This window comes from Pleurodeles waltl, chromosome 12 (genome assembly GCF_031143425.1).
Source record: "Pleurodeles waltl isolate 20211129_DDA chromosome 12, aPleWal1.hap1.20221129, whole genome shotgun sequence".
NCBI lineage: Eukaryota > Metazoa > Chordata > Amphibia > Caudata > Salamandridae > Pleurodeles > Pleurodeles waltl.
This window is the reverse complement of record NC_090451.1, coordinates 546627599-546655542: the sequence shown is the minus strand read 5'-3', so window position 1 is coordinate 546655542 and position 27944 is coordinate 546627599. Positions and strand designations below refer to the sequence as shown.

At 43.9% G+C, this 27944-nt stretch overlaps 1 protein-coding gene across 2 annotated transcripts in view; it reads right to left on the bottom strand.

The window, feature by feature from the left end:
* CENPT (centromere protein T) overlaps positions 1 to 27944 on the bottom strand; it is an 834768-nt gene that overhangs the window by 305856 nt on the left and 500968 nt on the right. For both annotated transcript variants that reach the window (XM_069217597.1, XM_069217596.1), the window contains exon 12: positions 11871 to 12473. In XM_069217597.1, coding sequence (XP_069073698.1) covers positions 11871 to 12473 — 603 coding nt within the window. The remainder of the gene's footprint in view (positions 1 to 11870; positions 12474 to 27944) is intronic.

Here is a 27944-nt window from a genome sequence, read left to right as displayed (position 1 = left end):
AATACCAATGAGTGCTTTTGCTACTGCAGGGGCAGTAGAGGACCTAAGGGGAATTTCTTCAGGGTACCAGGTAGCATGATCCACTACTACCAGGATATACTGGTTCCCTGATGCTGTGGGAGGTTCCAGTGGACTCACTATGTCCACTCAAAGGGGCCCCCCACCACTGGAAGTGGAATGAGGGGGGCCTTTGGATGGCCACATGTCTTACCACTGGCTTGACAGGTGACACAGGAGGTGCAAAACTCCTTTAACTTCTGGGACATATTTGGGCCAGTAGAAATGGTTGACTAATCTCTCCCATGTCTAGGTTTGTCCCAAATGCCCAGCAAGGGGAATGTCATGGGCTAAGGTCAGAATGAACTCCCAAAACTCCTGAGGCACTACCATTCTCCTAGTCGCACCAGGTTTTGGATCTCTTGCCTCAGTGTAAAGGAGCCCACCTTCCCAATAGACCCTGTGGGTTCCACTGACAGTTCCTTTTTCTTGCTCAGCTGCTTGCGGTCTTAGGCCTTCAAGAGAGGGACACGTTTCTTGCCCCTTATATAGCTGTTCCCTTGAGGGTCCTCCTGGGCCCAAGAGCTCAACCTGGTAAGGCTCCAGCTCCATGGACTCAGTTCCCCCAGGGGATAGAACATCTTCCTGGGAAGAGAGTTTCTGGTTCTTTTGCTGTGTTGAATCTGGTTCCCCAGTCTTCTTTCCTTTCCTCTTGGAAGGTTGGGCCATTATTCCAGACACCAACACTTATTTTTCACCCTGAGCCCTGCTCTGTGCCCTTGTGTTAGCACACACCAGTTCAGGGATACCCAGCATGGCTCAAAAATCGCAATTTGCGATCATTCGCAGAATGGCCGTTTGCACATGCAATTTACAACGAATTGAAACCAGGTGGTAACCAGGTGCAACCTATATAAAGAGGCTCAGAATGCCTCAGCTCCTCTTCCACAATGGCTGCACTCTACGTCATGGCAAGGAGAATGAGGATCTTGGCAGGTTTGAGGAGAGAGAAGGAGCGCATATTTACAGTGCGCATCACCCTTTTTGACCAGACTGAGGAGGACATTTATGAGAAGTACAGGTTAAGCTCAGCCATGATACTTGACCTGATAGCTGAGCTACAACCCATGCTGCAATGCACAACACACAGGACCAACAGCATACCCACCCATGTGCAGGTATTATGCTCCCTGCACCTACTAGCCTCAGGGAGCTATCAAGGGGTCATAGCAGCAGCTGGAGTGGTATCACACAGTGCCCTCTCTAGATTTTTCAATGCATTTCTCAATGCCATGCTGAGCAGAATACAACTGTACATAAGATTCCCCAACACCCCACAGGCATTACAACAAACTAAAATTAATTTCTACCAGATAGCACAGTTCCCACATGTCCGAGGTGCCATCGATTGGACACATGTACCAATCTGTCCACCATCGGCCAGCGATTATGTGTATCGCAACCGTAAAAACAATAATTCTATGAACATACAGGTGATATGCAATGCCTCCTACATCATTACCAATCTCATGGCCAGATACTCAGGGAGCACACATGACTCCTACATCTTTCGCCACAGCAATATACACACAGGACTGCTAGCTGGGGAGTTTGGTGAAGGATATCTACTAGGTAATTTGATAGTTTAGAATAATGCATTCATGTAAGCGTGACGTCAGACAGCACATGCACTAATTTTACTCTCTGTGCATTCAGGAGACACTGCCTACGCTGTGCGCACCTATATGCTTACACCCTACCTGAGCCCTGCAACTCCAGCAGAGAGGAAGTACAATGCTGCACATAGGGCAACCCGCAATGTGGTGGAGCGCACTTTTGGGCTGCTGAAGAGCCGCTTCAGGTGCATCCATAAGAGTGGAGGTGCACTACATTACAGCCCAGAGACGACATGCAAAACTGTGGCCATATGTGCTATCTTGCACAACATGGCAACCACCAGGGGCATACCAGTGGAATTCACGCAGCCAGACTCAGATGAGGATGAGGATCCCTTACCACCCCTTCAACCAGCAGACAGGACCAGTGCAGCAGAGGGCAGGCAAAGACGTGCTGACATCACGCGAAACCATTTTTGATGTAAGTAATGACAAATCCACTTAAATGAAATGTATTTCTGTAGTTAGCCTCTTTATTACCTTGACTTCAGGTAATCAATGTGTCAATAGGACATAGCTATTCACAATGGGCGGACATGAACAATTAACAGTGTCACACTATTAGCATCATAGCATAACTGTATTGCTACATGTTTAGGTAGTCCCCTGTAGCCCTCAACATCACTTCCTATGCCCAGGCACTCCACTTGAGTGCTCAATGCCCTCGCTGCACCTCTTGTCGCAGGTTCACATGCAGTACTGTGTCTGGCACTGCAATGCCTCAGATCAATTACAGGGACTGCCAGACTGCCGAGGCTAGAGGACTCCTCACTGTCCCGAACACCCAGTTCGCTGGTTGTGGCACTGTGTGCTGTTTGCATAGCATCCAGTACGATGATTATTTGCACCAATCCCTTTGCTATGCACCGACGACAATGTGCCATCTCCACCTGTGTGGCTACAGCACGCCGTGATATCAGGGCAGTTGAACTTGCGAGCCGATTGACGGATCTACAGAAAGCTATCAAACCTTCCCAAATATTGCTGATGGCGCCTACGCTGGCTGACGCACTCCTGACGTATCTCAGTGCAGAGATCCCCAATGGCCTGTGTCAACTCCATGGGGTTTTCAGCAGCTGTTTGCTGTTCCTCAATCAGAGTCTCCAACTGCTTGTGCAGTAACCCCATATTGCTATTGTGAGACACAAACTGTCTGTGCAGTGACTTCAATTGTTTGCACTGCAGGCACTGCACCTTCAGCATGAAAGCTTCAGGGCCGCCAAAGATTGATGGGCCCACTCCTTCATCTCTGCACTGTCTGCGTGCATCGTGGCGCCTCCTGTGGGGAGTTGACTGTCGCTGGGACTGCTGTCTTCCTGTGGGACTAGCCTCTGGTGGTGGTGTGGGTTTGTGTTCTGGCATCTCATCTGAGTCCAGGTTATACTCTGACAGTAGTAACACCCTTGCTCAGCGTCTAGTCGGAACAATACTGTAGGACTCACTGGTATTTGAGTCAGACTGTGGCTGTGTTTCTGCTTCCCCCACTTTTTCAGACCCTGCATCAGCAGGGACCACGTCATCTGCAAGGACAATGTGCAGCATGTCAGTTCTAGCATTTTTCACAGATTTCCGCAGTGTTGCTTCAAATTTACCATTACAGTTGTCACCCTGAGTCGTTTGTGGTGTTTCTCTATGTGGCTGACCACTATCTTACTATTTATGTTGTGTATTCACCACTCCCATAAGGCACAGCTGTGTTGTATGTAAGATGTGACATGGACTACTGTTCAGTGTGCATCAAGCTATTTTCTATTTCCTAAGGGGCATTTGTACATGCACATGTGGGGATACACATAATTACTGGCCATACCTTTGCTGGTGCTGGGTGTCCCTGAGGTATGAATGTCAGTAACACCACTGACAGCTTCTGGAAGCAATGTGGACTCCACAAGGTTTTCCATAGGGGTGGACAGTGTCACGGTGGCTGGTCCGCCTCCAGTGCTCCTTGCCTCCATAAGCCTGCTGGCCACCCTCTCTTTGGCACGGGCCCGCAAGTCATACCATCGCTTGCGTATCTCCTCCAGAGTTCTGCGCAACACCCACTGCGCATATTTTTGTCTGGATGTCAGACCAGAGTCTCCGCTTCTCACTCACAGGTACTTGGAGTGCGTTTTCGGCAAATAGTCTATCATTGTTCATAAAAACCTCCTCAATGAGCACCTCCAATTTTGGCTCACTAAATTTGAGCTTCCTCTTCCCGTCTCCCTTCTCCTTCCCATTTCCAGCATTGGCCATGTTGCAATGTGGTCCTGGCTTACTCACAATGCTGACTCCCTGTTGCTGGGCTGTGTCTCTCTCCCTGCTCCTGTGGGTGTAGCTCCTGGAAACAGCATGGGATGACTCACTTCCTGGTTGTAATGTCATCAGGCGATTCGGTATTTGCATCTCGCAAATCGCATTATGCAAATTTGAAGAAATCACTATTAGTGATTTTCAAATATGATACATTGCTTTTTGCATTTCTTAAATTGCGATTTCTTAAAACTCACTATTTGAGAATCGCTAACTGGATTCTTGATATATCTGGCCCTTAGACCCCACCGCTGATCCACCAATGTAGGAAGTTGGCTCTGTATATACTATCTCAAAGTGAGAGGTAGTGTGCACAGAGTCCAAGGGTTTACCCTAGAGGTTGATAGTGGCAAAATTAGATAATTCTAATGCTTTATTTTGTGGTAGCGTGGTCGAGCAGTAGGCTTATCAGAGGGTAGTGTTAAGCATTTGTTGTACACACTCAGGCAATAAATGAGGAACACACACTCAAAGACTTAACTCCAGGCCAATAGATTTTATATAGAAAAAAATATTTTCTTAATTTATTTTAGAACCACAAGATTAAAGATTTGAGGTAAGTACATAAAATGCAAGGAACTTCACACAGCTAAGTGTGGAACTTTGTATCAAAGCAGTAGTACACACGGTATAGGTTAAAATGTCAATAAGCTATTTTAAGAGTGGACACTGCAAAAATCAACTGGGGGAGGTAAGTTTGGTTAGGTTTTGCAGGTAAGTAAAGCACTTACACAGTTAGTATCCTGGGCATAGGCAGCCCACTGTTGGGGGTTCAAGGCTACTCCAAAGGCACCGCACCAGCAACACAGGGACAGTCAGGTGCAGAGGTCAAATTATGGCCCAAAACACATAGGCGCCTATGGAGAACAGGGGTGCTCCGGTTCTGCTGGCAGTTAAGTACCTGTGTCCTTGGGGAGCAGACCAGGGGGGTTTTGTAGAGCACTGAGAGGGACACAAACAGGCACACAAAACACACCTTCAGCAGCACTGGGGCGGGCGGGTGCAGTGTGCAAAGTAGGCATCTGGTTTGCTATAGGAAGCAATGGAGGGACCCGTGGGTCACTTTATGCGATGCATCAAAAGTGACAGCAATGGCAATATTGCTGTGAAATGACTAAGAAGATATAAATGAATAGGCGACACAGGCTACTAAACTTTAAATACATAAACAGAGTATACTACGCGTTCTAGCCTCCGGGACAATGCCTGGTGCGCTGAGATCGGGTCCACTCAAGGCCTTACTGAGTTTTATCAAAGAGGTGTAGGAAACAGTGAGACTACTTGTTGCAGTGGGTCTGTTACTAGCTAAACAGCTCATAGCCATGACATGGGCCTGTGGCTCCCTCCCCACGATGACAGACTGGCACAAGGACATGACATTTTCAATATACAGTCAGACACATACCTGTGAATTAGTGCCACCATGCAGCCGCCCAAAAGACATCTGGGGCCCCAACCAGGCATACTGGTATTTTGCTAGTGCACCACACAACAGAGCGTCCTGCAACCAGCAAGGGAGTGTTGGAGCTGGTTAGTCTGATACGGCCCGTAATTCGAAGGCAACGCACAAATTGACAGCCATTGGAAATGTAGAGGTACAGTTACAGCTGGTACGAAGGTTTGGCAGGTCCAAAAAACTATTTACCAGTAGGTCGTTACTGCGTAGTGCGTGGGTGACATTAGCAAATTGCGTATCGGCCTGGAACAAATACATGTATCTCATATGTCCTGAACGTGTCAATGTATCACTGCAGTTTTCTACATCTTCAGTCTAATTTATGTAATAATATAGAGCGAACAACAGAAATCCTAATTTATGTGTTTATAAATGGATAAAATGTAATAAATAAAGAAAAAAAAAGGAACGAGCAAAACAATGCTATTAGCTTTTACAGTAAGGATTTGTTATTGTTCAGAAGTTGCACGCTCAGCCACTAATTAGAACAGCTGCTCTCATTTGGTTTACTTAGGAAGCAGCCAAAACAAACTGGCCATTCAATAGTGATTTTATTTCGTCAGGGACAGTGCCTTTATTTAGTCCCTCCACGCCAGTAGCAACCATAAAGTGGTTTATGCCTTGAACCATGTCTGCCGCTCCTGTCAGAAACCCAAGCAGATTGTTATTTAATCTCCCGCGACTGGGCAGCATCTATGGGGCATACAGGTCAATCTCAAGCTCTAGCAGGTAAGAGTCTGAGTTAATGATGTGCCGCTAGGGTTTAGCTCACCACTATCCCTTTGGATTATTTATCATCATGAAATCGCCTAGAACTGCACAGGATTTATGGGGTGTAAAATAAAAGGTGAAAGTAATTCCTATTGATGTAAATCTCTCCAGATCTCTATCAGGCTCTGAGTAAGCTCTCCTCTTTGGCCTTGGAGTGGGGCACCTGCCCTTTCAAACCTCTAATGTGCTCTCTCTGTCTGCGTCAATCACAAGGTTCAAGACCCTCCCCATACAATAACTTCCCCTTTGCTACCTCTAAAATGCTAGAAATTGGGTCCTAGACAATTCAGTTCTACCATATAGTCAGTGCAAAGATGGTGGAAATGTTTAATCTGTGGGGCTCTAGCTCATCACTAACAGACTCCAGTACAGACATTCAGGTGCTACCTTAATAACAACCCAAGGGAAAGACCCTGCACACAGTACAGCCATCCCTCGGTTTTTGTTCTTTCCTGAGAAAGTACCGAAGCAAGTACGAATACAACACAACCTTCCAATCCTTTCTAAGCCGGTGGATCTGCATGCTCTGTCGACCAAAGCATCCATTTTAGAAAGACAATCCATTTTATCAAAATATTCAGACGCCCCACAATTAACAAAATGACGTAAAGTTTAGGGCTCACTCAACCAGACAGCTCTACCTATAACAGGCCAACTGGCCATCACCTTTGCCAATCAGCCCATCGCCCCGCAGTGTCTCCATCCACGCCCCTTGGACCCTTACCCCCACAAGTCTTTACTAAACAACAACTGGAAAAGAACCAGTCTATGATCCTCCCCTCTGCCTCCAAAGTGAGTTTATCTTACCGAGAAATAACCATCACCACTTGAAGTCCTACACTGCTGAGCACCCTTCATATATATATTAATCTCTTCAATTATTTCATCTTCAAACCCCCTTCCTGGCTTTTGAGGCCTCAAAATGTCTACTCCAAAAGGAACTCACTCAAACTGCTTAACATCACTGCTCAAGGCACAGGGATGTATCACGAGATCGGTCTGCCTCTTCTTCTGTTCAATGTCTTATGCATCGTCCCAGGAGGAGCTCACTTTATTCAGATGCCAAAGTGTATCTTACATTGCTTCTACAATAGCTTTGTTGGATGGCCGCCTCCTGTGTTTCCACCTCTCACGTGCTTGCTAGAGAGATTTTTATTCACAAATACACAAATGTTTATAGTAAGGGCAATGTTGGACAATACTGTTTAGTTGTCTGGAATAACAAGAAAAAATGAGGTAGTTAAACCTGAAGAGTTTTAAGAAAAAATGCTTTGCATTGTTCAACAAAACAGTCGCTCTGTCGAAGAGAGAGACTTGTTCTCTGCATGGGGCAGTTGACAAGGGGTACTTACTGGAATTAAAATGTTTAGCTTTTCAACTAACAGGCTGTAATAATGAAGAAAAGGTCGAAATAGTAAAAATAAAATATTGTGAATATATTAGCTTGACGCAGATTCCTCAACTTCTAAATACCCTACATGGGCCTGCCTGGATTCAGATATGTATTACCTAGCAATAGCTCCCCAGCAACAACTACTTGCAGAACCAGGATCCAAGCTAGAGTAAGCAAAGTAAGAATCCTATCCTGAGGCAATGCCATTTGACAACTCCACATGCCCAGGATGTAACAACAAAGAAATAAATAAAGCTCCAATCGGCATGCTGGCATCGGCTCCTAGAACTTTCCCTGTGCCCCATGAAGGTGTGCAGAAAGGAGTTTATAAGGCCTCAATGACAGAAGCAAAATCAAATATGATGTTTGCGTATCCTCGAATCTTATTTATCACAGTATTAGCTCACTGGGGAGGAAGGCTATGAATTGTGGAGGATAAAGGAAAGAGGACATGGCCCATGAGAAAAAAAACATGTATGTCCAGATCTAAACTTGTGTTCTGTGACCTACTGACTAGTGCTCCTCTCCTCAGAACCAGGAATATCTCTGCAGGTAATTTTTTTGTACTGTACTGAATCTTTAAAAAGCCCGTGCAAGCCGTCTCCCTTTTAAGATATCAGATGTCCCTACGGACTGCTCGTCTTAATGCTTAATGTTAAGCATTTTACTTATTATTATGCTTTGGGAAGCTGCAACTGTTTTTAATTACAGGAAGTCTTGCTTGAATTATGTTGCTCACCAGTCAAGCCATAAAAATACTGTGTTCCTGCAGACCTAAACTTACAGGAAAGCAGATAAACTCTGAACATAGAGATTTGTAAAAATACTGAATACGCTTTCGGTCTCTGCAAGTATCTGGTGTCTGACTGACATTTCTCCATCAGTCAACATACTACTAGAGAACAGTTATTTTTTTACTTCCACAGTAGCCATCAGAAATACTGTTACCCAAGGTAAGTAACATTTTCTTCCGATGGCTCTCCATGAGGCTGGACCAAGTAGTGCCAGTTAATGAAGGAAATCATGCTGCAAGACCCCGGCAAAGAATGTATACCAGAATGCTTGGACTGTGAGGTAGCAAAACTTAACAAACGTATGCAAGGATGAGCACATGGCCATCCTGGCACAATGCCTTTAGTGAAAGATGTGGAATCAGTCAAAGGCTGGTTGAGTGGGAACACATTTAGATCTTTCTTGGTCAAGGTATAGCAGATCTAGAAACAAAGATTAGCCCAACCAAAAAAGTGTGTTTGGTCACTGCTTTTCCCTTCTTAGCTATGGCAAAGCCACAAAGAGCTGTCCATCCACTTGTCCTGAGGAGCATGACTGATAGGATATGCCGAGTACATTTATATGCAGGGGCTGCTCTGACTCGGACCAAAGCCATATCATTCAGCTGGGTGCTGAAGCCCAAGAAGGTGTTCATGACCATGGTAGTCTTCATGTGCAGAAGACTAAAGAGAAGACCCACCAATAAGTTGAAGGAAATCTGTCTAGTTGGACTCTCGCTCCTTAGTGAGACTGCTGGTTTAGGGATGACAGCACTTTTGTTTGTAGGCGACTGAGTCACTCTACAACAAGTCGCAACTGTTGGCCCACACCTCCCGGCTCAAAAGCAGTACCTCACTAAAACTCCGATGGCAAAGGTGATTTCTGGAAGCCTTATGCATGGATTCTAGATGAGACCTCAGGAAAGTTGTGGTGGAACGGAAGTTATCCTTTTTATCTTGTTAACAACAAGTCTCATGCGCACATAGGCAATGAAGGAGATGTAGGAAAGTTTTCAATAGGTTTTTTGAAAATCTACGATAAAATGCATGTGCTGCAATGATTAGGAGAATGAATGATAATAAAAGCAGAATTGTGAAGATGATTTACAAATAAGAAAACTCCCAACATCTTAAAATAAACATGAGATATAAAATTCCTAACCAAGAAAGCCTAATTCTCTAACCTACTGAGAGCTAGGTATGATAAACCTAATCTGCCAGGACCATACCCATGAGATGTGCCCCCCAAACCTTATTACCTTGGAATAAAGTCTCTGGGTCAGACTCTGTGGTGACACAAAGGCTGAGTTCCACAGCAAGGTGACGTATGGCATCCATGGCATCTGGAAGGAACCCCTCTAATGACCTTGTCCGTGTGAGGTGTATTTATACAGATCATGTAGGATTACCTGACGCAGGTATGTTCCTTAACAACTGATGATGTAGCAGGCTTGTGTCGGCAACTGCATAAATAATAAGTGTGCATGATGTCCCTATCACACATTAGTGAGAAAGGAACAAGACGACAATACCTATATGTATCACTGATAGTGACTTTGATAAAGGCACCTTCTCAGAATGGCAATAATAATGAAAATCAAAACATTTCTTATAAAATGTAAGCAATGAAGAAAGCTAAAGGAAATAAAATAACGAAAAAAACAGCACACTAAATTGGTAAAATGTCCCTAGGTAATGGGGCACAGGCATGCAAGCCACAGGCTAAGCTGACTCCTGTGTTCCGGGGGAAACTAAAATGGATTTACCACAACCACTAGTGTAGATCCAGCTAGACTGACTTGAAGATCAGAAGCCAAGATGCTACCTTGGTGTTGGAACCACTGATTCCCAGGTACCACTGAAAGGCTCTCATCTACCATCATGTGTGTGACACCAAGAGGATGCATAATGTCTTCAGGTCTAGTAGGCTTATACTTGCAGAACCAGGATCCAAGCTGGAGTAAGAAACGTAAGAATCCTATCCTGAAAATCTGCAATCCTGTGAGGAAGAGGAAAAGCCATTACACAGGTCTTATTCAGTACTGCCCCTATGAAGGTCGAGCTCAGGCTGGATGTAAGATGAGGCTTCGAGGTGTGATAGCAAAGCCCAAGTTGTAGATAATGTTCATGATGCACTGAAGATGTTCCTTGGCATCGGGCAACACTGGACCAGAATGTGTTCAATGAACGTACTGCATTCTCAGGCGATGGAGAGTCCGAAACAGTGCTAGTATCACAAAAGAGGTAATATGCCCTCAAACCTTTCAGAGGCAAAAACAGTCTGCAGTTCTTTGAAGTTAGCATTAGAAATAGAGACAGTAAACTAGCTTTTAGGAACAGGACGCAGTAGGTAAAAACATCAATCGGGACCAAAAAACACATGAGGAACACAACAGTCTCGGGCCCACATAGTACAAGTCCAAAGCCAATAGCGAAAAAGAACAATCTGCAATGGAGTCGGTACCCATGCACACTGTGTATCAAGAGGAAGAGTCAAAGTACATTCTGTCACAAAAGACTTATTCAAACAAAAAAAAATTAGAAACACCCAAGCCCAACACTAGCCTGCAGACGTATGCTAAGCATATGTATCTAAAGTCACACATATTCCGAACATATACGTGTGTGTGTATGTATATATATATATATATATATATATAGATATATATATAGACACAGACACACATACAAATATGTGACTTTGTAAAATATATACACACACACACACACACACACACACACACACATTTGTATATAGATACATATTCAAATCGAAAAATGAGGACAACATGCTTATTCACCTGTTAGGGAAAGCCTTAAGCAATAGCACTTACAGAACCCCCATGATTACATATAATTCTTAGGACATGAGCAACTCTTCTCAAACAAGGCCCCAAAATAAATATTTGTTTTCTGATGTTTTTAGGTTCCTTAGATTGTTATACAATTTATAGTATTGTTCCATATGCTGCCAAGAGAATCAGACCAGTACACAGTGGTAAGGAAGATTCTGCACTCTCAACATATAACATACCTTGTAAGTTAATACAAAGAACCAGTCCTTGAATGTTTTTTTAGTTAATCATGGGCATTTCTCTATTTAGACATTGTCCCTGAAAGCAGCACTCTTCCTTTGGCATTCCTTCCCTGCCAACCCACTTTTATACCGAAGAGGGATAGCTTGTTTCTACTTCCCTCAATTATCTTGGGAGTTAATCTACATTCCAGCATTGCTAACCAAATGCTCTCCAGAAAATATTAACCACGGACGAAGACTAGAAATGCAGATGGCAAAAAAGCCTTGCAAATCTTTAACTTGCTAAGATGCAGTTTCACGCCCTACCACATGTTAGCTCACCTTTCCTACAAACTGAGCTCAGATGAGAGTGCCTTATGAGGGTAGTAATTGTCAACGTAAATACAGAAAACGTAAAGGCAGCACATTACACCTGGTACCAGGCTACTGAACGTTTGGTGCCCTCAAATAGCAAAAGGAGTCCAAGAGATGTGCTTACCACTGTCGTCTAATTCTTCAGCTGCTAGCAGGCTGGTCCCAAAAGTGACTGCTTGTGAAGAATTATGAAGTTTAGTTGAGCTAATAATGTCTGTCCCCTTGCAACTGCTGGTGGGCACTCTTTTTAGGTTTTCAAAATCCATAACCTCCAGCAACCTCACTCTGCTCAAATCGTCCTTGTTTAAATCCTCCTGTGCCTCCTTTTCCATCAAAACCTCAAATATGCCATTTCCGTCATCAACTCTCTCTTTCACCTCGTCTTCCATTGTCACGTCATTGCGTTTGTCATTTTCCAGAAGTACTTGCTTCTCATTCCCTGCCTTTGTCATTCGCATTGAAACATCTAGGTCAGAAGATAGTCTAGACTGCGCATCAATTTTGTTTGTGGTATACGCATTTATCACCTCTTCTTTAGACAAAGATCTAGGACGGGGTTCTGATGTAGAAAGAGAATGGTCTTGCAAATTCTGCTCCATGGGCAAAGGTTGTGCATAAAGTGCAGTGTTGCTTAGTACAATATCGGTTTCATTCCCCGACAGGACTAGGGCATTGATTGATTGGTCTGTTACAGCAAGCGAAGGCTCTATGAAGCATTCCTGTGAACCTGCAGACAAGTGAAAAAGAAGAAACATTTAGTAAGGCTGGTTTCAACATTTAAAGTAGGAGCACCTGATTTGGTTTGGTAAAGTGAACAGAGAAAAAGCAATTTCAAGGGGAAAATAATACGTAAATAAGGGGCATCAACTATAGATGTGACATCACATATGAAATTAACAAGCACTACTAAAAACAGGACCATTTGTGAGAGCCTCAAATTAATGCAGTCTGGATGAAGATCACACAAAAACGAGACTGTATATCACAATCACTACACTGTGCCAAAAAAACATATTTAAAAGGACGGTAGTCACTCCGAACATCATAATGCCTCATAAAATGCAGCAATGCAGTTAAATACGCAATGCACTTCAAATGGAGGCAGAGTTATTTTTTTCCTTTTAACCTAATGCTACATTACAACATTATCAATACATTCCATCTGCTTTTCTACAGCCTGGCCTTCAATGATAAGCGACAAGGCACATGCTGTCAAAAGTAAACACAAACTGAACATTACTACATTTCCATTTCAATAGAAAGTGAAGCATTTATATGTAAACAAGTAAAAATATTAATGATGACCCCAAGATTCAAACACTGGTTTCATAACTCCTTATCAGCTGACTAAATCATTACACACAGCTGAGATGGTTTACTATGGAATATGGAGGCATCCTTCCAGATTTTTAGGATGAAGCCTATCCGACAGTGCAGCTGTATATTTTGCTAACAACATCTTGGGGGGGCCTTCAGAAAGCTTCCCTGAGAATGCATTCTTCCCACTGCTTACCATTTGCTTTGTAACTCACATCTTATTGTTTCCATTTGCTGGCTTTACTTGTTTCAGGCTGGCCAGCTAAAGTTCGTCTCTTTCCTTGCCCAAACCTATTTACCTACTGCCACTGAGCTCTACGTTGCTCTGCACCACTGCACTCTATGCCACTGCACTTACCCTGCACCATTTCACTCTACTTTAAAACAATCTACTCTATGCCACTGCACTCTACACCACTCTCCTCTTCCCTGCTCCACTCCACCCTGTGACACTCCAGTCTACGCCACTGCACTTTAACTCAATCCATTCTGCACTACCCTACTCCACTCCACTCCAATCTATTCCGCTCTACACCACTTTATGTAACACCCTTTAAGCCACTCCACTCTCCTCTACACCACAACACTGTCACTCCACTCTATGACATTCTACTCCACTCGGACACTTTACACCATTCCAACCTATGACACGCTACTCCTTCCATGACACTCCACAACACTATGCCACTTTACGACTCTACGCTACTCCATAACACCCACTCTACTCCACTCTCCTTTACCACCAGTAACCTTTAGCCATGCTGAACAGCTGTCAAGCTGGTGTACAAAACGGCTAAAACAAATTGGCAAAGGCAACAGCTCTTGCACAGGTAAGACCTATCGGCTTTGCCAATGTTTGTTACATTATCCAGAGAAGATGGGGAGGGTGGGAAGCTCAGGAAGTAACAGCAAAGATTTGTGGATGGTACTCTAATTTAACCTCCACCCCACTTTGAATAGAGCGCTAGGTTGATACTGACCTGGATGAGAGCGGGCTCATATCTTAAATCATAACACTGTCATACTATGTGTGAGTGGCAAGGGTGCCCCTTCAGAAATCCCAAAAAAATTCTATGAGGCATTAGTCTACGCTATAGTGCCTCCACTTGGTTAACTTGGATCAGGAGCCCTAAATACATTAGTAAACAAATAATTTTGTTCGACAGTCCATGTACCACTCTATGGTATTTGGTATTACATTAAAATGTGGACATGCATGCTTTTGGGCTGGTCAAAGGCTCTCTTGGTTTCTCAGGTTATGTTGACCACTTCAAATTCAATGATTACCCGCATTTCCATGCCATGCAAAGCACTTCATAAACACACAGAGTAACACACATACACACTCAGATTTACATGTGGCACTAGTAGCACTGAACCACTCTGGAATTAGTCACTACCCTTGAAGTCACAAGCTCCGGCCCGTGGTACTTCCACTGCCTCAAGCAGATGCTCAGGGTTTTATCACCTTACCTAGTGGTGAGGGTAACAAATAGAAAATGGGATATATTACACTGAGTGAGAGCCAACCTCGTCTGTGTTTATGAAGCAAACAAGCACGCATCAGATTTTTGGTTGTGACACAGTTTATTAGAGGTCATATGAATTATCTTTTTTTTTTTTTTGCTCTATAGTTACTCAGTTATGGAGATTATATATTACTTAGACAATTCAAGAAGAGAAATCAAACGAAAAAAAAATTAAGGCAAAAGAAACATAATTTATAAAATTCAGGACAATCTCCGATACCAATCAAAATAGGTGCGTGATTTCTAAAATCACACATTTATCATATGTAATTAGCAAATATCTTGTAAAACTGGCTAGTCATTAGCACTAGCTTTCATGAAACTATAAAAGTTATAAAGGGTTATTTTTTGTTTTGGATTTGGTGGACTTATTCTGTTTTTACCTCTAGAAGGCTCCAGTTACATTTTAAAATGGTTGTGGATTGAATCTTTAAACATGGCTATGCGAAAGGACTGTGGAAGAAACACCACAAACAGGGATATGGGTTCTCTACCAGTGCCCTAAACAACCCCAGCCCCCTCCGAGTTGGAGTCCCAACAGTTGTCACTGCCTTAGATCATCCACTTATGATCCTGATTCTGTCAGGACAGGAGGATTCAGATTACCTTCTCTTTCCTTTACTGCAAAAGCACAGCAACGAATGAATTAAAAGAAAACAAATCATACATTTCCCATGCACAAAACTGTCCATCCCTCATAATGACCCACCAATCAGGCACCGTCCTTACATGTATAACACCTTGAGTCTGCAGTCATTCCTCTTTCTTTGCTGCTGACACAGCATTAGATAAGTAGTTTTCTTTCCCTTATCTATGCAAATGTCTGTCTGGTGATTTTTTGCTGTTATTTCCCTCGGCGAGGCATGAGTTTAGTGCTCATAGGCGTCTAACCGAATGTAACTATTTCAGGTATTGCCATTCTCTGGAATGTATTCCCGCATGTAATCAGGCTGATGTGGGGTGGGAGTGGGGACTTTGGCAGCAGTGCTTCACCCATGCTTAGAGGAACCTGTCGTCTTGCCAACTCGGGTGCTGCACATGCGCATTACAGCAGCATTTCAAGAGTGTTTCACGCACTCGGCTGCAACCAGAGACTACTGATAACGTACAGTAAGGTGCAAAAGACTGCATTAATCATCCGGTTTCTCCACAAGCCCAACAGGGCTGCTCAAAACGTTTCAGGGCTCTACTCTAGGGGATCAGGTGCCTCCCTCCAGCTAGATAAGACTGGCTCATTTGCACCTGCTAGGGCTCCCTCCCTTTGCTTCCTCCTGTTTGGTTCCTCTTATCTAACCTCTAAACACAAGATCCCCTGGGGGTCTTAGCAGTGCTCTGCATCAATATGGCACATAATTATGGGCAGGAGGATGGCAGTATGGCAGACTTCCCTGAGGCCCCTTACGACCAGCACATGGAGGAAAGATTGGTAGAGGCTCTAGCCTTCTACATGCGGGGACTCAGTTAAAGCCTTAATAAAAGACTCCGCCCCTTTCTTTAGCCTATCGTTAATTTTGGCAGGAGGGAAATTCACCCCTCCACCCCACCTTAGAGGTGAAATCATCAAAGCCTGGCCCTTCTCATAGAGAGACCTGGGATAAAATGTCAAACTCTGCCCTTCTCGACCAGGAGTATGGTGCTTCTGAAGCACCAGGACTTTCTGCATCCTCTCAAGAGGTGCTCCTCTCTTCAGATGACTCTAGTTACCAAATCTCAAATGGAACAGCAAGCTTTTGTTAAACGTAATACCAACGAGCAGATCTCTGCACCTCAGAGAAAAATTTACAATTTAACCCTGACGAGATAAACCACCCTCAATCCATGAAATTTGAGGAAGTGGTTCAAAAGAGAAGTGCGTAATACCTTGCGCTCAGAGAGCCCTCACCCGTCCCTGCCAGGTAAAGTGGCGGACACGCCGGATTTCAACCCTAAAATGGGCTAACTTCCTCAAAAAGTATTCCAAAGAACAAGAAGGGTATTGACCAGGCATGGCAGGGACCTCAGGATAAGCTGCTAGATGTATCTGGCCCTCTGACCAAAATCCTCAAATTGGCAGCTCAGGCCGAAGACTCCAATTCTACTGTAGATCCTGATGTCCTTTTGGAATGCTCCCAGCAGACCATCTGTCTTCTAGGCAACGCCAACTGCGCCGCTTCTGCTGAGAGAAGCAAGTACCTTCTCATCTGCATTGATCCTGAATTGGCAGAGCTTGCCCCCTCTGAGGCAGGTCTGTTAGAGAATAGTCTCCTTTTGGGATATACGTTTGTTAAGGACTTAGGTAAATATGTGGCCACCTTTTTGTCTTTGGATAAAGCCCAATCATCAATGAAGGAGATATTCACAGTGGTCTTTTTGCCTAGGCCGGGCGCTATAGAGGTAACGCTTCAGGCCATTTCACTGCCCAGACCTCATCCAGTGGTTATTACTTTAGCAGAGGAACAGAAACATACAACTACTCAGGCTCTGACAATTTCTACACCTCCTGCAACAGAGGAGGCAGAGGCTGTTTCCACAGAAACAATGCACGAGGAGGACAGTCACCAGCGGACTCCTCCTATTAAGGTAACTGTGATTCCTTGTTTGGGGGGTTATCTTAGGGGGCAGAGTTAGTTTGTTCTCACAAAATTGGAAGCGGATTACACAAGATGCTTGGGTTCTTAAAACAGTGCAGGGGTTTCACCTAGAATTCTATGTGACTCCTGTCCAGGAGACTCTCCCCTTTCCTTTCAGTTTTTCCCAACACAAGAGTCTTTTTATTGACAAGGAACTTTTAGAGTTACTCCACAAGGGAGTGATAACTTGTTGTGGTCATCATCCCAATGGCATCATAAGCACCATTTTCTAGTCCAGAATAAGAGCGGGGTATCTGCTTAGTTCTCAACCTTCGTCAATTCAATTCTTGGACCGTCTACAGACAATTCAAGATGGAGAGCATTCATCTTCTTCAGGATCTGTTACAAAAAAGGGATTGAATGGTGCATCTCAATCTAAAGGATGCCTATATGACAGTACCCATATTTGCACCACATCATAGGTTTATTCAGTTTTTCTGGCATGATCAATTCTACGAATTGACATCTCTTCCATTCGGTCTGTCCTCGGCTCCTTAGTGTTTCACCAAGCTGACAATGATCCACAGAGATGTCTCTCAGATTTGTCGCCAACCTGTGGAGGTGGTTCAAGTGACCCACTGCTAGAAGGGGTAGTCTTGGTTCCTGGTGGCAATGGCACTATCTTGCACTCCACTGGAGTAGATCCTTTCCTTTCCGGATCTCCTCTTGGATCCGATGGGTCTTCCACATCCTTTAGTAATGAAGGAACACTTGTCCCTTTTGATCGATGCCTCAGAGAGAAAGGATTATGTCTATTTATCTATTTAAATGACAGCGTCATTATGGCCCAGCAGTGCGACATGGTGCTACTTCATCTCTCCTGGACAGCACATCTTCAAGACCTAGGGTTTATTATAAACAGTGCGAAGTCTCAGTTAATCCCAGACCAGACCCTGGAATTTTTGAGGTTCCAAGTAGACTGGTGGCAGCCCAACTCAAACTCCCTCTAGCAAAAAGTATTTCAATAAAGAAGAAACTGAGAAAGGCTTTAGCAACTTCATCTATCGCTTTGAGGATCCTAGCCAGGCTTGTGGGTCTTCTGGCTACTTCCATCCAGGCCATGTTCTTGGGACTGCTCCATTATCGGGCTCTTCAATGCCTTAAAATTCTGCATCTCTGCAAGGGACTATCATATGCGTAATGGATAAGTCTCAAGAGGCCAAGGCAGAGATCTCCTGGTGGCTGACTGATATGGATGCCTGGAATGGCAAGGTGATATTTGCCACGGTTCTGGAAATAATCAGAGTTGAATGCCAACAGATGGGGCTGGGGTTCGAGACATGGCGCAGTGGAAATAGGCGGGCAGATGGTCCCTGGAGGAACTTCGACTTCAAATCAACAGTCTGAAGCTTCTTGCAGGCTCCTTGCATCCTGCTTCGGATGGACAATATTTCAGCTGTGGAATACATCAACAAACTAGGGGGTACTTGGTCCAGTCTTCTGGCGGAGATTTCCAAGAATTTCTGCCACTATTGTCTGGAACACAAAATTACTGTGATAGTGAAATACATTCCGGGCCGAACATTGTGGCAGATTCAAACTCATAGTTCCTTCATGATTCCAGTGACTGAAAGAGTCTCCCTCACATACTCAAAGTTCTAAACCAGTTCAGGGGTACTTGTGCAATATGTATTTGCATCATGCCTGAACACCCATCTTCCACGATTTCACAGCTGGAGACCGGATCCCCTAGTGGGGAGTTCGTATGCATTTTTACATTGTTATCCGGGGGATTTGAAGTATGACTTTCCCCCTTTCGCAATGATCCACACTCGTCGTCACTCAGATTAGTCCTAAATCTGCAGAGGTTATTTTAGTGACTCACTGCTAGAAGGGATAGTCTTCGTAGTAGATCCTGTCCTCTCTGGATCTCCTCTTTGATCCAATATGTCTTCCCCATCCTTTAGTAATGGAGCAACGCTTGTCTCTCATGGTGTGGAGGCTTTCAGGAGACAACGGCAAATGCCTGACAGTTCAGAACAAGCTAAGTTCTTCCTCTCCCAATCCTGGGCTCCAAGAGACATACAGCAGAATGGAAACAATGAGTTGCTTGGTGTAGTGAACGAAGTGTCGACCCCTTGGGACAACAGTGCAGATGATGGTTAATGTTTTGTCTCATCGAACCACACCGAGTTTAGCCTACAGGATAGTCAACTATTTTCGCTCTGCCATTTTTTTGGGTCCATCGCCATATAGATGGTAAGCTGATTGCTGAACACCCTCTTATTTGTAAACTCCTTCAGATGGTTTGAATGTTGCATCCCCCAACTCCTAAGTATTCGGTTTTGTGTGACATTGATGAGGTCCTTATGTTTTTAAGGGCTTTGTCCGCTAAAGTAGATATCTCTGAGAAACAACTGTCTGCAAACCTGATGCTTTTGCTTTATTTAGTCTCTTGTAGACAAGTATCGGATGTCATGGCACTGGACATAACAGGCAATTACACCTGTAGTGGTGTCTTTTTGTATTCCCAAACGTACCAAAACCAATTCTAAACACATAAATTAACCAACATTTCCTGATAATCCAAAATTGTGTGTGGCTAAATGCATAAAGCTCATGAAGATGTTACTCGCGAGCTGGGGGTAGGCAAATGGTGTGTAAGGTCAACTGGTTGATACCATGGGGGTGCAGTGATGCATGAAGGTTCTGGAGATCAGCATTCTTTCCAAGGGCCTCGTTTGATGAAGTGTTGTTGACCACGATAGTTAGGAGCGGATGCTGCAGGTCTGGCTGTTGTAGGTGGCCCTGGTTATCCTCTGATGACAACTTCGTCATAAGTGACAAAGACGTTCTGGCTTCGCAAAGAAAGAGGAAGGACTATAGATTAAAGGGGTTTTATACATATATGTAATGGCGGTACCCAATTGGTTGGTCATTATGAGGGATGTACATTTTGGTTCATGGGAAAAGCAGTATATTGGAATTTATTGGCTGCTGTGTTTTTGCAGGAAAGGAAAGACGCATAATCCTCGCCTCATTGTTCTTAAGGGAATTGAAAATTCTTGATCTGAAAGCTAGAAAATGTTTTATTCTCAGCAACTAATCTTAAACACTAACTATATGCTTCTGAGATGGTCACAGAGCAGGGAAGTCCTGGGTGAGCTGCCCACCAGGAGACACCAGTGTCTAGCTAGGGCCCTTCAGCAGGCAGCATTTGCCTCTATGTAGGGGGAGGTGCAGAGCAAAACTCCAATGCTGTATGTTCACCATGCCTCGCAAAACTGTTCTGTTAATCGCCCAACTACAGTTCTGAGCTCAGGACATAAAAAGAATTATGCACGAAAATGTTAATGCCAATGAACAGCGATCTATACCAGGGAAAAACAAAACACTCACAACAATATTTACCATATATCAAAGGGAAATAAATGACAAGAAGTCAAAATACATCTGAACTTAATTAATTCTCACTATCCAATAACAATAGCTATTAAAACTCACACTACAAATGGGTCTACACCTCTCAAATGCAAGTGCAGATGTCTGTTCCCATAAACGGGTAAATATGCACACAATAAGGAGCACTTGTAAAGCCAATAGGTCTTGATTTCCTGAAACATTCGCTTTTCTTGGGGAAAGTGCTACTTAGCAGGCAACTTCACATATGTTGCTCTCAGATGTCCCACAACAATGAAGCAGCCTCTTGGACCCCAGTGATACGGATTCTGGGAATAGGGACCCTTTGCCGATCAAACTGCATAATATTACAAACTACACAGGGTGACCCAGTAAATAAACCAAAGGATCTGGGTTAATTAAAGTGCCTAACAACATTGATCCATCTAGTAACAATTATTTTCATTGATCAAGTAATCTTAAATGTCAAAAAAACGTTTTCAAAGAAAATACAGCATAAATATAAATCACATTCAGGATAACTTCTTTATTATATATACAAACTTATTTTCTGACCTTACTTAATACTACTAAAAATTACTACCCTCACACATACAAGAACAGAATGACAAAAAAGTGCCAAAGAAAAAGTGCTCGTGATTTAGAACCACAGAAACCAAGAATAAATCACCCACATATCCATTAATAACCACAATAAAAAGAAACCTGTTGGTTGACTATTCTTGTCAATAGATCACCACTTATTTATTTCTGTTTCCATCTGCCCATTTTAGTCCTTCACTCAATTCCAAATGCGATCAAACTGCATTAGCAGAGTTAAGCTCATCCCTCAGAGATAAGTGTTTATAAAAAGAAATCAGAAGGTGAAGTTTGCGTTATAAACGGTGGCCACAAAATATTACATAGTAGACAGTTTTTATAATTGGCTGATATTTTCGGTTTATGTACCTGCACACCCTTACTTTGTGAACAAAGAAGCTGTTAATCCAAAAACATAATCAAGACAGAAAAGTAAAACTAAAGAATTTGCAAGGGTGATTAGTGAATAGTCCAAGTCTGCAATAAACACAGCAAGGTGGCTTGCACAACATACCAGCAATAAAAACGTTATGTCAGTAAAGGAAACCAAAAAATGCGTACATAGTGTGAATTTAAAATTACATTCTGCTTCAGCAGTCTTACAATGAGACTACTTGAGTACCTTTACCAGTGCAAACTCCAATGGGACAATGTAACAATCCGCAAACTGCTCTAGCCGGGATGGACAAGCCACCTAAGCAATGGGAAACTTTGGTACGTTGATCCAAAGCCCACTCACTGCACTGAGGCGGCCATCTATGTGCTACTCCTGACGTCATCACAGTGATTAAGACGCCAACGATGCCCACGGAGTCAACCGACGCCATCTAGCGACATGCAAGGGTATTGCTCAAAGGAAAAATCTCTGGATCCAGTCTGACGCCTGGGGAAAAATTCGATGGTAAGGACTCTGCAACTAGACGTCCCTGTCAGATATGTACCTTTACCATTGAGAGTCATTTTTGTTGTGCTTCAACTTCGCATATACAACACATTCAGCGTTTCCAATGCAACTTAGTGCTATTTTATTTTATTATACTGGTGATGGCTGGGTGCTTGCATCCTAGTTTATATTGTCTCCAGTTGCCCTGACAGTATACGCATCTACAGACTAAGTGCATGTTCATGTATTTTTGAGAAAACCTTGGGTAGTTTTGCGTTTTTTTTCCGTTGTCCCTTTCTGTGTTTTATTGATCATCCTAAATGCTAAAACCTGGTTTGAAATTACAACAATTGAAAGATCCACGAGTGAGTTGATTTTTTAACTCTTCACCCACCTGTGGGAGTAAACGCTGTAATCATATATAGTCAAAAATATTTGTTACTTTCTTCATTCATTTACATGAACTAGTAAGCATACCACATTATTAACATTACATTTACATTGAAAACATTTATATTAAAATATGAAAAAAGACACACCAATCTCTCTTTAAAAAGCTGTCTCAACAAACATAATTCCGTCATTCTTCACATTCCACAATAGCAAAGTATATTGGTTTTATACATTTTTATGTTATACTAATCATCTTTTAAAGGATGAAGACGAGGTTGACTATTTAAAATCCTAAGATGTCTTTTTTTTTTGCTGTTAGATGACAATAACATCACTACCACAGTTGCTGCTACCCTAACTGTGCTTTAATTTAAAGAGTGCTTCAAACCAAGTCATCCATAATTCATTACTGAGGCTCTCAATGAGTAAAGGAGGGGAGAGAGAGTTAAAATGGGAAACACTTGTGACGCCTTGAAATCCAGAATGCTTCGCACTTAAGTAAAATCTCTAAGAAAAAACAGTAACATTCCATCACCACAAGTTTCGCCAAGAACCAAATAAACTGTCCAGTAACCCTTTAATAAAACTCCTCTATGGTACATCCTGATTAGTTTTTCCCATTCTCAGGGATTTTTTTTCTGAGCTGCTGACATTTGTTGAAATTACCTCCATTGATAAAAATCCAATCTCTAACCCAATCTTCACTGCAATTATAAATCTGTACGTAAGTTTCTCCAATAGAGCAAAACTATAGCTTGGTTTCAGTGATACAGTATGCATGGGACCCACATATGGGCATACCCTTCCTACTTAGGGTGACACACTAAAGTAGGTCATTTGAACTAAGCTACATCTGGTTGATGAGTCCTACCTATGCCAAAAACAGGCCAGGGTCGCTAAAGTTTCAATTCAGGGAGGAGCTGGCCTGGCAGTTCCGGGTGGATGGTTTCCATTGGAGCAAGGCTGATTTGCACACGGCTGGGCCCAAAGTGAGGTGACGTGGGCAAAATAACAATGAACTGGGATGCAGCCCTGAGTAATTATCAGTGGCTGAGATTAATTCAAGCATTCCATTCATCACTTTTTTGTGTACTTTGCTAAATTAGCAAAGGCCAGTGCCTCTTGGATTGACCATTAGGATTCCAAAACGGCTCTATGATCAAAATAACTACACTAAAAACCACAGCTCCTGTCCATCGGCCATTTTTAGGCCAATGCATACACAACATCTTGATGCACAGCATACTCCATAGACAAATTGTCTTCTTTTGCACTGCCTTGCCTGATTGAGAGGGCTTGTAGCTCGCTCACCACCCGCTGCATTGATCTTATGGAGAAAAACCGTCTGAAGCTGAGAAGCCGGAATGAACAGTCATGCAGGGGCTCAAGGGGATTACAGATTAGGAACGTAATAACCAAACTAAGGTCCCACTGAGGCCTGGTGAAAGGAGAAACTGGAATTATACTTTACAAACCTTTAAAAAAAATGCATCACAACAAAGACTTAAAGAAAGAGGGCTGATCCAGGAACCGTAAGAAAGCCGAAAGAGCTTTTAATTGGACCAAAAGGGTTAATAATTGATAAAGACACAAGCTGTCCCTATGGGAGAGAAGTGTAGCCCTTGACCTACACAGCAATAGTTACAAAACAACTTCACTTATAAGGTTTAGGATGCAATTAACAATTTTATTAGATAGTCCACAGTAGAAAAGTCTTGTATAAAACAAGAACTCAATTTCTTGATTTCAAAGAAACACTATTAGAACAAGGTGCTCCTATTGGTGTGGTGGTGCAGTGAAGGTGTCAAAGTGAATGCACAGTGTGCAAGTGTTGTACAAAATGCAGGTATATACATGTGACTGATAAGGACATATGGATTTTAGACCAGCACTCCCATTGGGAGTATCGAAATCCTAAATCAACTTTAAAACAGTCCACTGAAGTAGTTGTTGACGTTCAACCCAAAATAAGCAATTATTTAGAGAAGGTTCATCATCAGGATGAAAAATATATAGAGGAGCCACCAGTGGACAGTGGCATAAAATCCCACAATCACAGACGTGTGTAGTGATCCTTTAAGGAAACCTCATCCTAGCTCGCATGTAAAATTGGCAAGCAGCTGGGGTAAGTAACAAATACTACTGGAAGATCCGTTTGCTTATGTTAGGTCTCTTGACGGTGATCAGACGTGGTGTCATAGGGATGCCTTGTGCATCAGGCACTTATGTAGTTTCAGGGTGCTTGCTTTGTTTGAAAGCTGGCCACTAGTCACATCTGTGGTGGGAATGTCGTATGGAAAAATCAAGTACTTTCAGATCTTTAAATATGCCAAATGAAGAATCAATGCATCCATTATCCATATGCAAACCACCATCATCCCAACGTTGGAAAAAAGAATATCTTGCACACTGGCCGGAGCTGTCTCATGCTGGACAAAGGGTTAATTAGGATAGAAACTGCAACAAGTCCATAATAGCTTCAATAAAAGGAAACGTCTATGAAGAAGTCAAGTATGATTTTGGCATGTTGATAGTGAAACCCAACATTAAGAGGTTCGCCGTTGTTTAGAGGTGGGTGGCTACTGCCTATGGTGAGCCTGCTTTCCACAGCCACTCATCAAGGTAGTAGAAGACTGGAATCTCTGACCTCCACAGATGTGCTGCAGCCACTGGAATCCCTTTCTTGAACACTGTAGGAAGTTGGCTCTGTATATACTAGCTCAAAGCAAGAGATAGCGTGCACAGAGTCCAAGGGTTTCCCTTAGAAGTAAGATAGTGGCAAAATTAGATAATTCTAATGCTCTATTTTGTGGTAGTGTGGTCGAGCAGTAGGGTTATCAGAGGGTAGTGTTAAGCATTTGTTGTACACACACAGGCAATAAATGAGGAACACACACTCAAAGACTTACTCCAGGCCAATAGGTTTTATATAGAAAAATATATTTTCTTAATTTTATTTTTATTTAGAACCACAGGTTTAAGATTTGAAGTAAATACATAAAATGCAAGGTACTTCACACAGGTAAGTTAGGAACTTTGAATTAGAGCAATAACATATACAGTTTTTGTTAAAATGGCAATAAGCTATTTTAAAAGTAGACAGTGCAAAAATCAACAGTTCCTGGGTTAGGTAAGTAATGGTTAGTTTGTCAGGTAAGTAAAACACTTACAAGTTTCAGTTCTTGGGCATAGGCAGTCCACCGTTGGGGGCTCAAGGCAACCCCAATGTTACCACACCAGCAGCTCAGGGCCGGCTAGGTGCAGAGGTCAAAGAGGTGCCCAAAACACATAGGCGCCTATGAAGAACAGGGGTGCTCTGGTTCCAGTCTGCACACAGGTAAGTACCTGCATCTTCAGAGGGCAGACCAGGGGGGTTTTGTAGAGCACTGTGGGGGGACACAAGTAGGCACACAAAACACACCCTCAGCAGCACACGGGCGGCCGGGTGCAGTGTGCAAAGCAGGCGTCGGGTTTTGTATAGGATTCAATGGAGAGATCAGGGGGTCACTCTAGCGGTGCAGGCAGGGCACAGGGTGGCTTGTCGGGCCAGTCACCAACTGGGCTAGGCAGAGAGTCGCCTGGGGGTCACTCCTGCACTGAGGTTCAGTTCCTTCTGGTCCAGAGGGCTAAGGTGCAATGCTTGGTCCAGGCGTCGGGTCCCTTGTTAAAGGCAGTCGCGGTCAGGGGGAGCCTCTGGATTCTCTCTGCAAGTGTTGCTGGGGGAGCCAGGGGGGTCGTCTCTGGTTACTCACGAGGTCGCAGTCGCCTGGGAGTCCTCCCTGTGGTGTTGGTTCTCTGGATCTCGAGCCAAGGGCGTCAGGTGCAGAGGGTGAAGTCTCACACTTCCGGCGGGAAGAGTAAAGTGCTTAGAAGTTGCAGAACAGTTGCAATATTGTTGCTGTTTGTTGAGCAGAGCCGCTGCTCACAGGAGTTTCTTGGTCCTTAGGTTCAGGGTAGTACTCTGAGGCTTCAGAGGTCGCTGGTCCCTGTTGGATGCGTCGCTGTTGCAGTTTTTCGAGTCAGGAGACAGGCCGGTAGGGCTGGAGCCAAAGCAGTTGTCGTCTTCCGTCGTCCGCAGTACTTCTTGTTTCAGGTTGCAGGAATCTGATTTCCTAGGTTCTGGGGTGCCCCTAAATACTGAATTTAGGGGTGTGTTTAGGTCAGGAGGGCAGCAGCCAACGGCTACTGTCCTGGAGAGTGGCTACACCCTCTTTGTGCCTCCTCCCTGAGGGGAGGGGTGCACACCCATAATCCTATTGGGGGAATCCTCCAATCTCAAGATGGAGAATTTCTAAAGGCAGGGGTCACCTCAGCTCAGGACACCTTAGGGGCTGTCCTGACTGGTGGGTGATTCCTCCTTGTTTTTGTCATTATCTCCTACAGCCTTGCCGCCAAAAGTGGGGGCAGTAGCCGGAGGGGCGGGCATCTCCACTAGCTGGGATGCCCTGGGGTGCTGTAACAAAAGGCATGAGCCTTTGAGGCTCACCGCCAGGTGTTACAGTTCCTGCAGGGGGAGGTGAGAAGCACCTCCACCCAGAACAGGCTTTGTTTCTGTCCTCAGAGAGCACAAAGGCTCTCACCCCAGGAGGGCAGAAACTCATCTCAGTGGCAGGTTGGCAATCACCAGTCAGTCCTGCACTGAAGGATTGGGTAAATTACAGGGGGCATCTTCTAAGATGCCCTCTGTGTGCATTTTGTAATAAATCCAACACTGGCATCAGTGTGGGTTTATTATTCTGAGAAGTTTGATACCAAACTTCCCAGTATTCAGTGTAGCCATTATGGAGCTGTGGAGTTTGTTTTGACAAACTCCCAGACCATATACTTAATATGGCCACACTGTACCTACAATGTCTAAGAATAGACAGACACTGTAGGGGCATAGTGCTCATGCAGCTATGCCCTCACCTGTGGGATAGTGCACCCTGCCTTACGGCTGCAAGGCCTGCTAGAGGGGTGACTTACCTATGCCACAGGCAGCATTTTGTGGGCATGGCATCCTGAGGGGGATGCCATGTCGACTTTGCCTTTTTCTCCCCACCAACACACACAATCTGCAATGGCAGTGTGCATGTGTTAGGTGAGGGGTCGCTAAGGGTGGCATAACACATGCTGCAGCCCTTAGGGACTCTCCCTGGTCACAGGACCCTTGGTACCATTGGTACCTTTTACAAGGGACTTATCTGTGTGCCAGGGTTGTGCCAATTGTGGAAACAATGGTACATTTTAAGGGAAAGAACACTGGTGCTGAGGCCTGGTTAGCAGGGTCCCAGCACACTTCTCAGTCAAGTCAGCATCAATATCAGGCAAAAAGTGGGGGGTCACAGCAACAGGGAGCCATTTTCCTACAAACACCAAAGGAGCACTAGTGAGGCCAAAGAGGAGCACAGCAAAGTTAAAGAGCTCTTGTTCCACCAGGAAAACCAGTAGTCAAAATAAACATTCTGAAGGTCAAAAGCTACCATCCAATGTACAGATACGTGGGCAGACAAAAACTGGGCCAAAGTGAGCATCGTAGATTTGTCCTG